This window comes from Buceros rhinoceros, unplaced genomic scaffold, assembly GCF_000710305.1.
Source record: "Buceros rhinoceros silvestris isolate BGI_N320 unplaced genomic scaffold, ASM71030v1 scaffold6977, whole genome shotgun sequence".
Lineage (NCBI taxonomy): Eukaryota > Metazoa > Chordata > Aves > Bucerotiformes > Bucerotidae > Buceros > Buceros rhinoceros.
This window is the reverse complement of record NW_010423855.1, coordinates 64,167-81,509: the sequence shown is the minus strand read 5'-3', so window position 1 is coordinate 81,509 and position 17,343 is coordinate 64,167. Positions and strand designations below refer to the sequence as shown.

Below are 17,343 nucleotides of genomic sequence, written 5' to 3'. Positions count from 1 at the left end.
CCGGCTGAGCCGCGGCCGTGGGAGGCGGTGATTGAATGGAGTTACCGGGTAACGCGCAGGGTGGAGAGGGAGGAAATACTTCTAACATTGCACGCGTTTGAGTTGTGAAGACCAGTACTACGTGGTGTTGTGGAGGCCGAGGCTGTAAATTGTCTCAGAAGAGTTTTGACAAAGCGCTGAGAGACAAAACGGCTTTTAAGCACAGTGATTTGGGTGTAGTTTCCAGTTCAGGATGGAGTGAAGCTGTTACTTGTTGTATGTGAAGCAGGAGGTTAATACCGGTGAAGTTCTGGTCTTGTCCCTTGCCCCAGGACCCTGAGTAGCTGGACCGTCTTCAGTGCAGCTGTTAATACACGGTCATAAAAGTAGGATTTTTATTTTTGTTCCCAAAGTATTTCTTCATGAGCAAGAAAGGGAACAGCTTTGGCTACAAGACTCCTTTGTTCATGGGCAAACAAATCCAAGATTAAGTTGGGCATAAACTGGTACAACTGAGTAACTAATGGAATGATTTCCTGAAGGAAGTTTTCCTACTGTAGTAATTCTCTCTGAAGGTCATCAGACTGCACTGGTCTCAAGTAATGTAAATATTTTTAAGCCCAGGACTAATTTTATTACCTCTGTTCTTCACACTGAAGAGGGAAGCCCTGTAGGACATGCTGTTCTGTGCCCCCATCTCTCCCGTAAAGGCAGTCTAGCAGCGCAAAGGGAAGGATTTGAGAAAAGAGGTAAGTAGTCCCCAAGCTGCTTGCTGCTGAAGGGCTGCCTGAACGGCTGGGTATCTTTTTCTTGGTGGTGGTCTCATAGCTTTACCCTTACATGGTCTGTTGCCTGCTTCGGGAAATGTGTTTTCCAAGCATTTACTTGAAATAGCTGCCTCCTCTCTTGATGATTTTTTTGTGACTCTCAAGCTTGATAGGTCTGCTCTCACTAGTTATGTAGGGGGAAGTTAGTTTCACGAAAGCTTTGAGGAGATTGTCAGTACGGTTAGACTTCTCAGAGTTTTGTAAAATGATGTATTTAATGTATGCTGGATTCTGAGAAGTTGAAGCAAGAGGCAGTGGTGGGGTGGTTTTTTTCAGTATTTATATATCTAGAAACAGAAACACTGTGTATCAGCTGAGAATGACTTACATTCAACTTCATATAAAATGAAAAAGTTCAAGTTCCCTGATGGCATATAGCCAGCTTCCATTACTTGTGCCTTTGCAACCACTGTCGTGTGTCTTATTATTTTGTACTCGTAATTTGCATAGAGGTGCCATGGGCAAAGTGCCTCAAGTTCAAGTTTACCGATGCACAACTGCCAAACTCTGCAGAGATTTGCTGGTAAAGCATCTATTTTGTTTTTTGTTTCCTTCAGCTGCAGCCCGTGGAGCAGGTGATGAATATTTTGGCTCAGGCAGTTCAGAAATCTCTGTAGTGGAGCTCTGTGGTTTAACACTCACTGCCAGTAGCCCTGGAGTGTAAATGTGATGCTGTGGTTTGTTTCCTTCAGCTGCAGCCCGTGGAGCAGGTGATGAATATTTTGGCTCAGGCAGTTCAGAAATCTCTGTAGTGGAGCTCTGTGGTTTAACACTCACTGCCAGTAGCCCTGGAGTGTAAATGTGATTTTTTTTTTTTTTTTGGTAAGGACCTTTCTCTATCTTTCCTGTAGGCACTTCTTCCCCCTTGAATTACACAGAAAACACGACTTTAAACAGTAACTCTGAACTTGGTGTATCTTGGTCCAGTATATACCAAGATGTTGATATGTAGTTGGTTGCTGTGCAGTCTTACTTCACTCCCTTTGTATATATGTTTTCCAGTACTGTTTTTACTTAAATGATTGCATGCTGTTCTTCCCATAAGGCTGGGTTTTCTCCTGTTACATGAACTGAACTTTTTTGAAGACTAAATTAGATCCTGTGCTCCAATTCTGGCAGAAACTGGACAGCAAAGTAGAAGCTATGGGAGGAAAAGAATTTTCTCATTCATAATTAAGGTAGTTAAGTGCTGTCGTAAAGAACTGGTTCCATGTGTGTTATGGGACAGGCTTCTTCCACCAGCCTTCACTGTTTTGTTTCCTCTGCTGCTTATGTCCCTGGATCTGATTTGAGTAATTTCTGATGTACAGCTGTAAGGGCAGTTGCAAGTGAAGGGGTGCTGTGCTTTGACTATGTGAAATACTCTGTAATGTCACATACTTAGGAAAATCAGGCTTTGAGCACTGCGGACTGATGTACTCTTTGCCACACTGGTTGTAGGGTAAAATGAGGATAATAGTGGAAAATCAGTTAATGTGTAAGTAGCATGTAAATACTCTACTGGTGGAGAAATTAATAGCTCTGATTGCAGAGTAGTGAATGAATTGAATGTGGGAAGCAATACCTGAGGTCACGCATGTAACAAGCAAGCTTGTTAAAAAATGACTGCTCATTTAAAATGGATATTCAGATTCATGAATGTGAACACTGCTGCTCGCTCGAATTAGAGTAAGGGAGTTTTTACATTTATCAGGTTTTTGGGTTTTTGTGCATATCACTTATCTTTTTAATCTGCTTCTGTTTAAACACACAAGGAAAAAGAGAGACATTGATGAAAGTTCTTTTTTTTGTGTTGTGAAGCTCCCTGGGTTAGTAAAGCTACAGGGGAAATTACCTCCTCTCTTATAAGGAGTGTTTCAGGCTGACATTCTTGTTTTCCTTGGTAGAAGAAAAGGGCTAGAAAAGTTATGGTCCCTCAAATTATGGATTGCTTTGATCCCACTGATCTGCGCCTCTGGTGTGGGTTATCAAACTCATAAGCAATAAAAGCTGTAGCAGTGCCAAACTTTTTGAATGCTGGGACATGCTGCACCTTTTGGCATAATTTGTTATGTTTCCACAGCTGCTCCTCTTTGGAGTGTGAGATGGAGGCTGGCAGGAATGGGCTTGTGGAAGGTATGACTGATGAAAATGACTGCTTGCTCTTTACTCCTGTGATTGTGCCTCAGAGGAGAGGATGGGCTTGCAGCACAGAGTCAGAGCATTTCTCCCCAGTTTGGCGTTTCACTGTTCTCACCACTGACCTGTTGAAGAGCTATAGTGGTCCAGCTGGGGCCAGGTTTGGGCTGGGAACTGAGGCTACCCTGGAGAAAGGACTGTCACCTTAAACAAAGAGAACTTTACCCATAATCTCAAATGCCTGAGGAAATAAGAGATTAGAGAGCAGTGTGATACGGATAAGACACAAAGCAGTCGGACAGAATGGCAGTGAGAACTGTATGAGCACTGAATAAATGGGCTATGAATGAAGAAAAAATTTTGTTTACTTGTTATTAAATTAAGAAGCTATTTTACTTTGCAGATCACTAGCAGATGGCTATTCTGCTACGGGAGAAATTTTACCCAACTTACAAGTAAGTGTCCAAGATGGTTTTGGGGAATCTATAGATTGTAACCTCAGTATCAGCAAAGGTTGATGACTGAGAGGATGCCATCTTGGACACAACTCTTCCTTTGTTATCTTAACACTTTAATTTATGCAGGGTCCTGTTAATACTAAATTAACTGATTCCAGGGAAAATCATTATGTCTTGCTAATATGAAATTATCTCTTTCCATATAAGGTTATAAACAGTGAAGAGACACATTACTTAATCAGGCTGGCTTTCTGACCTCTGCTCTGAGCCTCGCTAATGATGTGCTTTTGAATCTCCTTCGCCTCCCTTGTTTTCTGGTTAGTCACCTTATTTGCTGTCAGCGTGACAAAGCTCCGTTAGGCTTATGCTTCCTACAATTTTTTCTTTTTTACTCATGCCTTGCTAAGCTTCACCATCTATGTTAATGTATCGGGGGCCTGCTAAATAAGCTAAGATTAAATGGTAGTTCTATACAGATGTGGGGCTGGAACAATAGTTAGTTGGCAAATTATCTAGACTTAACAGATTGGTGTTATGTGGAAAAACTGTGTGAACTTTTGCTGTCTCATCTGTCTAACTGGAAACCAGTCTCATGGGACACAAATTCCTGTCTGGTCAGTTTTAGTTCCAAGTCTCTCTGCAAAGGGAAAGTCACAGAAAGGTATTTAAGAGAAGCTGAAAAGAGTGAAATCTTTCTTAATGTTATTAACTATCCTTCACCCCAGCTGATGCCTATCATGACAGGCTTTGCAAGGCCTGTGCACTGGTTCTCCACAACAGAGTCTGTAGTATACTAGCGTTCAAGGACCCTGCGTGCTGGTGTTTGTGAAGGGTATAGCAGCAGTGGAATATTGGATAACTGTGTGACTTAACCTGAAAGAATGAGACTGAATAATACTCCATTCACTAACTGCAAGTCAGTATTTTAGAACAATAGTTTAGAGTCAAGTGCCAGGTTTATTTTTAAAAAAACAGTGTAGGCTGTTGTTATTTTTGAGTGTTGGGCTTGCTTTATGTTGCTGCTGTAAACATGGAGAGGTTGTATTTAAGGTAGTGTTGGGAGATTAATTTTTTTCAGAGTATATCTGCTGAAGTGGATTTCCTAATGTGAAAATTGACTTTTCCAGGTCCATACTGACTGCAGAGTGTTATTTATTACCCTGTCACGGATGATGATTCTCAAGGTCATGTGTACTTGGAAGCATGCCTTGATAAGTGCTCCCATTGCAGTGACCTTCATGGTTCACTGCAAGAATGCTGAAGTCCAGCTTCAGCTGGGCAAGTTAGAAGGTCTGAAGCTATTTGACGAGAAGGCGCAAGAGACTAACAAGCAAGTACTCTGATGTATCTGGATTTTCAGAGAGAGTTTAACAAAGTTCTTTGTTAATGCTTCTTAAAAGAAGTGAACTGCCATGGAGTAGGAGTGTGGTTTTTTCAGTAATTAATACCTGGTTAAAGTGTAGGAAGAGCTGTCAACTTTCCTAGTGAAGAGTAATCGCTAGTGGAATCCCACAGGGGGATCTGTGTTCAGGCTTGTGTTGCTCAACACAGTTACAAATGATCTGGAAGAGAGGCTGAGTAATAAAGAGACAGTATATGCTGCAAATCACAAAATTAGGGTAGCAGAAACAAAAGGTGGCTGGAATTGCAGGAGGTTCTCACAGTACTTGTTTGTAGACAAGTGGTACTTGATACTAGTAGGCATAAATAATGTGCACAGGGAGAACCTACTAACTGTCTATGCCGTGACAATCTCTTAAGAATCTGTGCCATTCAAGAAGGAGACCTTTTAAGTAAAGCAGATAAACCTCTGTGAAACTTAAAGCAGCAGTCAAGAAAAAAGGGGCGGGGGACACAAATAGAAATGAGAGCGAGCTGTAGGAAAGGAGAAAGAGCAAAACAGAGTGCCACGGTATAAATCTATGGTGTGTTTGGGTCATGAATAGCATTGCACCCTCAAAGTTAGGGGCAGGCATTCTCCCCTTTCCAAGAGTTGTAGTAAGATTATGGAAAGACACAGAAGAGGATGATTGAAGCAGTTTCTGTGAAAAGTAACCAAGTAAACTTGAGCTTAGCCTGGAAAATACATGATTTGAAAGTAGGATGGATAAGAGGGATGTGATGCCCAAGCAGAAGGTGGTAACTTTTGACAGAGGAAGTATTAAAACATGACCTGTTGATTCCTCAGAACCTTTCTGCATCTATGGCAGCCTGGGATGAGATGTTTCAGTTTGCTGCGTGTCTGCTTGTTTTAGCTTCCTTCCTGTAGCATTGCTTGATCACACCTGCTTCTTATGTTGGAGGAGCAGGTAAGCAGTCTGACCCTTTCTATGCCCTTTGTGATTTTATAGAAGATTATTGTATTCTTCCAAAGTCATCTCTCTTCTAGTCTGAAATGCCTGGTCCTGCTCAGTCATTCCTCACAGACCTTTGGATCATTGTTGTTGCCCATCTCCGAACTTTTCCTGAGACTGTATGAAAATTTTGGTCTCTAAGAGTACATACCTTCCTCTTGCATACAGTGTTCTATCCGTAGGTCCCTGCACATTTTGCAAAGGACAATAGTACATTTGTTTCTTCTTGAAAGATAGGTTACAAGCGGTATGAATTAACCCAGGTGGTTATGAGAGCAGACGCTTGAGTATGTATGATCTGAAATGGTGAAGCTTGGAAGGAGAAAATATATATTAATTTTTGAAAGGCTGTTCAAAAATTAATTTCTGAATATGGCTCTCGTCTGTTCTGGATATTGTGCACAGTTTGAGTTCCCGCATCTTGAGGTGTGTAGCTGAATCAGAAAAGCTTATGAGAGGGTTGATGGAAATGATCAAAGGTGCAAATTGGCTTCTATAGAAGAACATCTGAGTAAGTGAGAAGTAAGAATCCTGGAAAAGAGAAGGCAGAGGAATGATGTGGAATTCTGTAAATTCAGGAATGCTCTGGACAATGTGCATACTGGTCAGAGTGTTTGTGCTCTGTTTCAATACAAGATCTTGACTTACTGAATCTGGTGGGAGTGAGAATTATAAAGGGTGGTAGGTGGTGGAAGATGCCCTGGATGCAGAATCTGTTGAATCCATGGGATGTCCAAGCACATGGGAGGGAAATCCTTTGAAGGTTACTAAGTACACAGAAACCACATCCAGTTTCATAGTTCTCATGAGCTGAAAACAGTTAAAGGCCAGGAGAGTACTCCTAGGAAATATTGTATATCTTTTTCTAATATTCTTCCTTGAGCGTTATCATATAGTCGCTGTTGGAGACAGAGTTGATCCTGTGTTCTTGTTTAATCCTGAAGAATGGGACTCATCCAATATAACTTGTCATTTCAAAATTGGATTGTTTTTTTAAACTCAGTGGAGTGATCTTCTTTTTTGAGATGCCCACCTGCGGTGCGTTGCCTACAGAGAGCCCTTAACATGTAATTTCTAGGTAGTTAGCTTAAATTAAATGATTCCACCCTTTTATATTTTTGTAAAAACACCAACAAATTACAGAATTCAGAAAAAGACCATAGCAGTGACTTTGAAGACATCTCTCTTCCAGGCTCTGACAATCTTGGAAAAGGCTAAGAGGTGGATTGATTATAGTGTGTCAGTACTTGTAGGTGGGGAAGTGCATCTTCCTGAAAGCTTTTTAAAGTTAGCTTAAAGTCTGATGCCGCTTTGCTGGAACTTCCAATTTGAGTACATTCAACATGAAATAATGACCCCTTTTCTATAGACCATGTAAGTAAATATTGAAGCACTTGAGCAGATGAAGAAAAGTACTCTGGGTCAAACAGGAGTTCTCACCCTCTGACCTGGGTGATGAGGGGAGACAGGATTTGTAGCCATCACGGTCCATTGCAGTCTGTAAAGCATGAAGTAGCTTGCTGCCAAAGCCTCTTAAAACTGAACTCGGGGTACCTCGGCAGTGTAAATGGTACAAGCACCTCTAATCCTAAAACTTTATGGGGGCAGTTGTAAATGGGGTCTTTTACTGCAGCTGATACGTATGTGTGGGTGTCAAATTGCCAGTGAACATGAGGACTGAAAAGTTACCAGAGCTGTAGTTCCCATCTAAGTCGTCTCCATTTGGATTAACTAGGCATGTTGCTGTTAAGGACACCAAAATGTTAGAAGCTGTAAATATATAAGAAATACAGGTCAAAGGAGCAACCCGGGTGGTTAGATTTTTTTTTTTCTTCTGAACTTCTTCAGTGTAGAAGGAAAAGTTACTCTTTTTTTAGTCTCCTGTTCGAGGTGTTTTGGAAAGTAAATTGTGCAAGTGATAGCAAATTGTAAGTCAGTTCATTTGTGATGGGGTTCAAAATAATTTGTGTAATAATTGTCATAATTATGTAATAATTTATGCTGAATTCAGCAGTAGATTTGTTACAAAAATTTCTTACCACAGCTACTGCTGATGTGATTCCGTCATAGGTGGAGTATCTGGTGATGTTTTTGATACTGAATTTTCAAAGATTTTTCAGGGACTGTATATAACGCTGTAACATTACTAGTAACCTTATCAATTCTGGCAATGGTTGACTGGGCCATTGGAGCAGCAACCATTTGACTCTGTGACCAGAGACTCTGGATTTTATGGAGCCTGGCTCAGAGTCAGCTCCTTTACGAGCTGCAGAACAGCTCTCTTAACCGAGGGAGTCACCTCGTGCATTCCCATCTGTCCTCAAAGCATGTGTTTGTAGTTTGCTTTTGGCTCTGTTTACCCCGCTCTGACTTGAGCCAGGTAGTAAGAAAAGTAATGATACATCTCAGAGCCTGGCACTGTTCTGTAGTGAAGGTTAAAATTAAAGGATTTGAGTAGAGGGTGAATACTCTTTCTGTTATCTGATAAAGTACTAAGGATTGACTGACAGTTGTGCTTTGCAAGAAAACATTGCTCTGGTATTTGCCAGCTTTTTTTCTCCATAATCAATATAGTTTGCTCCCAAATCTGCTTTGTTCGGTAAACCATAAACAAGTGAAGTGTTTCTAAATAAGAGGATGCAGTTATGCGTTGCTCTCTGGCACCACAAGCTCTTCTAAGAGGGTAAGACCTGTCTGTCACCTGATTACACAGTTAGGATAATACTTCTGAAACTATTGATGATACCCAAAGGGCAAAACTGTTGTTCTGTCTGTCTTTCTGTTTGTCTTCTGCAAGAATGCCCAACTGCAGAACTTATGCTACCACTTCTTCCGCTAGAAACAAGCACAGTTGCATAGTGACACCCATGCTGTTGTGTGCTGGTGCAGAAAGGGCTAGTTTACTCCATACTGCAGGTTATGGTGGTTTCTAACTTCTGCTCGCTAATAATTTTGCTAGTGCTGGAGAGAGGAGTTGAAGATGATTTTTGTTAAATTTGAGACTTTCAGAGGCAGTAGAAGCCTGTCCCATAGCTTCCTAGACTTAAGTTTGCAAGTAAGTCAAATGCTGGCTGACAGTCCCTGTCCTAACAGATTGTCATTGTTCAGTTATTTATCTCCAGTGTAATCTTTGCATGAATAGAATTTCTTGTGTGTCTTATAGAATAACCTTTTATATAATTAGTATCTGCAATATTTTTTTCCTTTGGAAAGTGATTCATGTTGTCTTGCAGATAGGAAAGACATAAAGCAGTATTTTGTGATCACACAAGAAACCCTGTTCATTCATAGTTTATATTATGAAGCCGATCTTGTATCCTCAGGGCTGGAGTTGGTTTCGTGGCAGCAGTCCTAATTACAGACTCTTTCTACAGTGTAGCTGAACTGGGGGCTGCTCTAGAGTCACAACTGGAATGAGATGGCAGGCTGAAAAGAGTGAAGTATGAATGTTTCTTAACGTATTCAGTCTTTCCTTTGTTGCTATTCATAAATAGTAGGTTTTAGTCACCAACCAAAAGTCACAAGAAAAGCCTATTCAAGCTAAGCTTGACACCAGGTTCCCAGATCTGATAACAGGAATACTCTTCTCTTAGGTTTTGTCTTAACTAGGTTTACATGCTGGATCATGTTTGATGGATCACTGTAAAATAATGCTGCAAGCTGAGTGTGTGCCACCTTTGTACTCTGCGTTTATATGCGTTTGTGCTCCCTATGCAGTTTTCTTTTTCTTTTTTGTCTTGCATTGTTGAAGTCCTCCAGCACCTTGAATAACTTTAGCATGTTTTTTCAGATAGTGGTGATAAAGCAACTAGTAAATAAATGGACAGACATTAGTTAATCCAGTTGAGAAGAGGATATCAGGTTTTTGATATTGATTCTTTGATTACTTCCCTGACAGAGCAGTAAAAGGTGCTAATGACAGAGGCAGGAGGCGGCAAGCTTGTGTTAGCTTTGACAAGTTTGTGTCTGGATTATGTTTATATGTGATGGTACCAGAGACATATAGACAAACTGGAAAGAGATTAGAGAATGTTGTGCAGTGGGAGGGCCTGGCTTGCACTAAAGAGAAAGGGCTGACAATGTGTGACATGGCTGAGTGATGGTTTAGGGCATAAGCACCTACAATTATTTGGGAAGTACAACGTGGAGATGGTGGGAAGAGCATTTCTATTAGGTATAGATAGAAATGCACAGTTGACCTAAAGAGTCAGTTTAGGTCAAGAATGTAAGAAAACTTCTCATTGAAGAACTCCTTGTGGAATAATTTTACAGATGCAAAAATCTTTATTGGTTGAAGGTAGCTTAAAAGACTGGAGAAACCAACTTAATCCCAGTGGAAGGGGTACTTACGTAGGGAGGAAGTTACCCTTGGAATAATACAGGAGGAGACAGTGAGCCTAATACTTTAAGAAGCAGCTTTCATAAAGCTACAGTATGAATTCCACAATGTCTTTCCTGAGCACAGGACTGTGAAGTCCTTAGCTAGGAATCGTAGAATCATCTGGTTGGAAGAGACCTTTAAGATCACCAAGTCCAGCCGTGGCCTCACGAGCGCCAAGTGCAGGGGGACAATTGCTGCCCTGCTCCTGCTGGCCACACTATTGCTGATGCAGGCCAGGATGCCATTGGCCTTCTTGGCCATCTGGGCGCACTGCTGGCTCATGTTCAGTCGGCTGCCAGCCAACACCCCCAGGTGCTTTTCTGCAGCTCTTCAGCCACTCTTCCCCAAGCCTGTATCATTGCAGGAGGTTGTCATAGCCCATGTGCAGGACCCAGCACTTGGCCTTTTTGAACCTCATACAATTGGTCTTGGCCCATCCATCCAGCCTGTCCAGATCCCTCTGTAGAGCCTCCCGACCTTCAAGCAGATCGACACACCCACCCAACTTGGTGTCACCTGCAAACTTACTGAGGGTGCACTCGATTCCCTCATCCAGATCATTGATGAAGACATTAAAGAGAACAGGCCCCAAAACTGAACTCTGGGGAACACCACTGGTGACTGGCCGCATTGAACCCCGTACACCACCACTCCCTGGGCCCAGCTATCCAGCCAGTTTTTTATCCAGTGAAGAGTTCACTCATCCAAGCCACAGGCAGCCAGTTTCTGCAGGAGAATGCTGTGGGAAACTGTGTCAAAGGTCTTACTGAAGTCCAAGTAGACAACATCCACAGCTCTTCCCTCATTCACTAAGTGGGTCACCTGGTCATAGAAGGAGATCAAGTTGGTCAAGCAGGACCTGCCTTTCATAAACCCATGCTGACTGGGCCTGATCACCTGGTTGCCTTGCACATGCTGTGATGGCACTCAAGATGATCTGCTCCATGACTTTCCACAGCACTGAGGTCAGACTGACAGGACTGTAGTGCCCTGGGTCCTCCTTCTGGCCCTTCTTGTAAATGGGTGTCACATTGGCTAATTAAGAAATACCGTATTTGTGAAATAATTGTATCTTGATAAAGTTATAAACCCAGGCTATTCTTTGCTGGTAAAAAGACCAGTCTCTCCTTGCTGTGTATGATAGAGGGAAGAGGGATGTCTCAAAGTCCCGTATTTTTTTCAGAAACAATATTCTTCATCAAATCTGCTGTCCCAAAGACCTCTGCTTTCTTTAAATATTATATCACTTTTATTTCAGGAAATGCCAGAAAGCTTGTTTGTAATTGATGGAGGCTCTGGAAAGGAAAAGCAGCAGACCTCTTACCCTCGATGTGTTAGAAGGCAGTCTCAGGGAATCGGGGATCGTTAGGCTTGGTAGAGGCACAGAAGCACGGGTTTTCCTGTTTGCACAAGGCCCATTAAGTTCTATAAGATGGAGATGTCAGGGAGCCGGCAGCGCTTTAAGTGTGGCTCTGATTCAGCAGAGCATTTAGCGCTGCTTCACTGATAGTGAAGCATGAGAGTCAGTGACTCGAGGGTGTGGAGTCTTATTACCCAAGTTTATGCCTAATGGTATAAGCACCCCAGGGTTTAAAAAGGGTTCCGTTTACGCCCTTTACCCCCTGGCATCTTGACTCACTGCTGCGGCTGGGGCACACCTCATACCTCTGATCATCCCTCTGGAAGAGCCTCCCGTGCCTATGGGCTTTGGGGCAGTGCCAGTGGGTGTAGAGGGGAGCAGTACAGAAAGAGTTCTGAGGAACAACATGCAGCTTGGCCTGTGGCGTTTGATAGGCAGGTGGCAGCCTGTTAGAGATACCAGCATGGTAGCTGGAGCAGTTATTTCTTCATCTGTAATGCAATTACAGATGCTCAATGCTTTATACAATCCAAAGAATGAATCGGGGAGGTTTCTTTACAGTGCACAATTCTACCTAATTGCATTGAGCAGACACGGCACATTGTACATTCCATCGAATACTCTTAAATCACTGCTTCTCAAATTAAGGCTTTAAAATATGTAAAATGCAAATGTTCAGCAGTCTTCTGCTATGCCCAATCTGTAATTACAACAGCTCCAAACTCTAAGGTACTTCTCTTTTGTGTGATACAGACTTATGAGCTAAGAGAGGAGGAGTGTAATGTGTGGAGGGCAGTCCTTTCATCAGATTACAGGTCTGGCCTTTCATGTAGTGCTAGATATTTACCTTTGAAAACAACAAGATAAACCCATGCTGTAGAGTGATCTAGCTGTGATATAATCACGTTTTATGAAATGGATTTCTGTTTGTACTGGAATAGAGGGTGCTCAGGATTTCATTTGGGTGTTTTGATTTGTTTATTGAAGTTTTCAAGACGAAACAATGTCTAAAATTTAAGACCCTTATATAAATCTTGGATTTCTTATCCGTTCCTAACGAAGTTAATCACCTTTAGGTTTTTTCTGGTGCAGTTCTGACCATGATGGTAGAAAAGCAGCTGGAAATGGCTATACTAAGTGTAAAACACTCAATTCCTCGTTTTCACATGCTTGACCTTTATACAAATGTTACTTTCTGCTCTTGATCTCTATACCACTGGACTTATTAAATGAAACATACTACTATTTATGGGTTGTAAGAGAATGAAAAACAGTTATTCCTCCTTAAAATATTTTGCCTGGTCCCAGAGACCTTGGTGAAAGGCTAATGGAAGCCAATGTGGCCTTTACGAAAAGGCCATGCATTCTTAAAGGCATCCATCTACTTTGCTCCGGGCTGTTTGCAGCTTTTTATAATCCAGAGAGTTTTGAAATCCTGAAAGTGCCTTTTTTTTTTCTACTGCTCTTTTCCTTATCTTTAGAGTCTTGGACATGGATGTCAGAAATTCACAACATAATCAAAATGTTATGTTCTGTTAGAATTAAAGGTAATTTTGTTCAGTCTGGGGAGGAAAAAAGCAAGTCTGAAAAAAACCTAATGAGCAGTTAAATAGAGCTGTTAAAATGGCAACGCACAGACAGCCTGTGTATAAATATAGGCTCGCTTCTCAGCAGTGTTCTTATATGGTCGATCTGAGTGAAGGAAAAACATCAGCCTACTCGTACTCCATGCAAGTGTGAGTGGTGGTTGTTACAGCCTGGTGCCCTATGTTTGATAGTAGACAAGGCTACATGTTACATGAACTAGATAATGACTCTCACCTTTTTTTTTCTGTTGCAGGGACCTACCTTACCAGTGTGAGAGAGGAATTGCACAAGCATACTGTGGATTTTTTGTCTGTACACGCTACTTGATTATCTGTATTTTACTAAGACTCATTCAGAGAGCAGGAAGATTGAACAAAAATCATTGTCACTTCTGCCTGAGAGCTGGCTGAATTTTGTCACCTGCTGGAGAACCTTCGCGGACCATTAGAAATGGAACGGTTCATGCTGCATCTCTGATCAGCAAAGCTTTCTGCGTGGAGTACAAGAATCAAGTTGCCTTAAATCAAACCATATCCAAGTTGCACTAGTTGTTTACTGCTAGTATCACTCCAGGCTTCACTAGAACTTTCCAAGGCAGTAGCTTCTGATGTAGTTTGAATGTTTTCAACTGACATTGAATGTTTTTTTTTATTAAATCTGATGTGGCTGTGAAAAGTAGGGATGTGGTTTTTTTCCTGTTAAGTTTGTGGTGAATTTTGAAGCCTTATTTCTAAGTGTGATATGTGCTATGGCAGCAACCTACAGGCTTATGGTCACTTCTGTGAACTGCTACAGCAGTGTGGTGATAGACCAGCACTTTCAGCACACTGTGCATTACTGCACAGGGACTTGCCAAGTGTTTAAGCAAGGAGTTACATGCATAGTTGCCCACCACAGTGTCTGTGCAGAGCTTGGTATCCAAGATGCCAACCTAGACCATAAAAATCCTGTTCCTGAAAATGGGCTTACACTGTCTGGAAATGAGGACTATCAGCAAATCCTCCCAAATAACCCAAGAATGAAAAAAGGATTTTCAGTGCAAACCTCCAGCAGTTTAAAAGACATTACTGGTGAGGCAATAAACCTTGCCAGTGGCAAAATAAAAGAATTCTCCTTTGAAAAGCTCAAAAACTCTTCCAGTCATGTGGCCTACAGAAAGGGAAGAAAAGTTCGGTCAGAATCATTCAGCAGACGATCATTTGATTTTGACTTGATTTATGGGCACTTCAACAATGATGAGAACTGCCCTCCCTGTGGCTTTTTGCAGAGTTCCTCACCTGTGGACAAATGGCAGGAGAGCAATGATGCTCCAGAAGTCGCCATGAATACCATAGTTCCCTTCTCGCCTCATTCCTTCTCTGAAGAGAACTTCATTACCCAGATTTTGGAAAAACACAAGCTGGATGGTTCTTCTGGTGGAGATATTAAGGTGTGCTTAGACATCTTGCTCAAGTGCTCAGAGGATCTGAAAAAGTGCACAGACATAATTAAACATTGCATCAAAAAGAAGTCTGCAGACAGTGTTAGTGGAGGGAACAGCAGTGATCCTCTGGCTAATTCAGAAGTGATATACAAGAATCTGATGACAAGATTTTCTTCATACCTGAAAAAACTGCCCTTTGAGCTCAAGCCAGCAGGACACAAGGAAGCGAGTGACTTGGCAGAGTTGGTTAACTGTTTTCATGGCTTGCAGCAAACTCCCTTTCCCCCAGTGTTTGGAGATGACCAGCCACCTAGGTATGAAGATATTATTCAGCTGCCATCCTCAAGTGCACTTCCTCTTGGACTACCAGGTGATCAGCATGAGGTGACAAGCACCTCTCAGTCCATGCAAACAAGTACTGTGAGTTTTACCTCAAACTCCGCTCACAGTGTCCCACAGGAGAACAGTGTGAGAGCTATCAAAGATGCTTGCGCTCTACCTCAGTTCCCAGCCACAAGCCCTTCTGACTGCATGTCTTCCACTGAGGCTCTGTACATTGAGGAGGAGTCTGATGGGGGAAGAACACGAGGGAAAATAAAGAAGGCAGAGCAGAAAGGGGACGGGGAGGGTTTAGAGCGCGGCTACCAGCTAGGTGGTTGTTCAGATATAACTGCCAATGCTAAAGCAGAACGTGGTAGAGTGGGAGATGCTGAGGTCTCCCACATTTCGGAGAAAATTACTCCTTTAAAACCAGTTTCAGATTCTGTGTTGCGTGGTTCCCAAGCTGATGTCTCCAAAGGAGAACAGAAGTGCAGTAAGATAGACAAGGATGAGATAGACAAACTGCTGCTGGACTTGGAGTGCTTCTCACAGAAAATGGAGAGTACCTTGAGGGAACCCTCTCTAAAGGAGAGTGAGCCTGCCTCTTTGCAGGTGATTGGCTGCCAGGGTAGGCAGGTACTACCTCAGGCTCTTCAACCCAAGAGTAAACCCGTTGACCCTGCTTCCCCTTTGTCAAAAATCATGGAAACCAATGGTCATAAAATGGAAGAAGATGACAAAGCCCTTTTACTGCGTATCCTGGAAAGCATTGAGGACTTTGCCCAGGAACTGGTGGAGTTCCAGAAAGGCAAGGGAAGCTTGTCGAAGGAGAAGGAAGTAATGCAGATTCTTCAGGAAACTTTAACAACTCCTTCACAGTCCCTTCTTGCAGGGCAAAAAAGCTGTGCTGGGGCTGCCTCCAGAGACTCTGTTCCAGCTTCAATACAGCAGGCCCCAGAAGTGATTAAGGTAAGAGAACCAAACCTCAGTGGGATGGTGAGTAAAAACTTGGGAAATTGCGTGTGTGTATGTAGTGTGAAAAATTGCATCTGCTAAGTGAATCGTAGTGCTTTGGATGCTGCAGTTTGGAATAACATGCTAAACCTGGCAGAAATGTAGCACTTATGTAAATACAAATGAAAAAAGGAAACTAAAACCCCTAAGCAAGCAAAATAAGCCCTAATGGTGCAGTTTCACCTTCCAAGCTTGTTCCTTTCCTGCTGGTGCTCCTGTAGGTCCTTTGCTTGTAGTTTAAATGGGTCCTATATGATAGAGGGCAGAAACAATTTCTCAGCTAACTACTTTATTTCTGGGAGCGGGTATTGGACTGCCTCTTACCAGTTCAGTGAGAACTGAGTGTTCCACCTCTCCCTTTCCCATCTCTGAGCAGATGCTAACAGCCTTTGTCCTCCCTATCACTAGTGGTAGAGATGCTCCACAGCAGAAAGGTCAGAATCTAGGAAGTTTTTCTTTTTCATGTCTCTAGTGCACAGAGTCATTGTGGAGTCTGCATTGCTTGTATCTCTCAAATGAGGAGTAGGTTTTCCCAGGAAAAAGGGTCTTGATGGGAACCTGCTTTAGAGGGAAGCCAAATCTGTCTGCCCCTGTGCCCAGTTTTCAAGACAACTTGGTGCCAGACTTCCAAGTACACAGAAAGGGCTTCAATTTCCAAAATCAGCTTTCTACCTTAAAAGTGCCCAGGTTATAAGTGAACTTTCACAGCTCCTTCCAGTTGGAGCATGATGTGCATGTCTTCAAGACTGACCAATTACCTGAAAATACAGGTATTGCAGTTCTGAAAGGGGGTGGGTGGTGTGTTTGGCCCTAAATGACAGGGCTGAAATTATGGACTAGGTTCTGCAAGTGTTTCTGGTGTTTCTCTGGACATCTTTGCTTACAGAAAATGGTGAGCATAACCTTGTCTGGTATCTCCAGCAACAGAAAGAGTCTTTTTCCTCAAAGACCGTAGAATTAAGCAGCTCCAAAAGCTGTAAAGTGGCCTCGTATAACAGCTATTCTTGCCTTGTGTATTAATTTTCAAAATTCTGTAAGTCGTGAGCCTCAAAAATGTATTTGATAAAGTGTGACGCTGACTTTGTGGTAGTCTTTCTATAATACTTGAAAACTGGATGCATTTGCACTGTCAAATGGCTTATCAGTCTTGTCCCCTACTAGCTTCTGTTTCCCTGACACTCACATAGCCTGTGTGTTAGTTTGCTCCCAGCCTGCCTACTATGGACATAAAACATGAACCCTTACTGCAAGAGCTCTCCCATGCAGCAGCACAAGCCTTGCTTTGTGTAGATGCCTAGAACCAAAGATCACAGGAGAGAATAACTGTCTTGGGGACCCAGAGGAGCTGGAGGGGCCTGGACTAAGCACTGTGCACTACGGATGCAGCTGTACCCTTCAGAGGGAGTTAGCTCTTAGCAATGTGGGCAGAAATCATCTGAACTGCTGGCTCTACACTTACTGTGAGGTTTGCTGTCATTTATAGCCACGCGCTTGGCTCTGGACACAAAGCCCTCTCTAGGT

At 42.4% G+C, this 17,343-nt stretch overlaps 1 protein-coding gene across 1 annotated transcript in view; it reads left to right on the top strand.

Annotated features, from left to right (window-relative positions):
- The first annotated feature begins 13,812 nt into the window (after positions 1–13,812).
- The window catches only part of PPP2R3A (protein phosphatase 2, regulatory subunit B'', alpha), a 42,369-nt gene continuing 38,838 nt past the window's right edge, over positions 13,813–17,343 (top strand). Inside the window, exon 1 of the mRNA XM_010140568.1 lies at positions 13,813–15,777. Coding sequence (XP_010138870.1) covers positions 13,813–15,777 — 1,965 coding nt within the window. The remainder of the gene's footprint in view (positions 15,778–17,343) is intronic.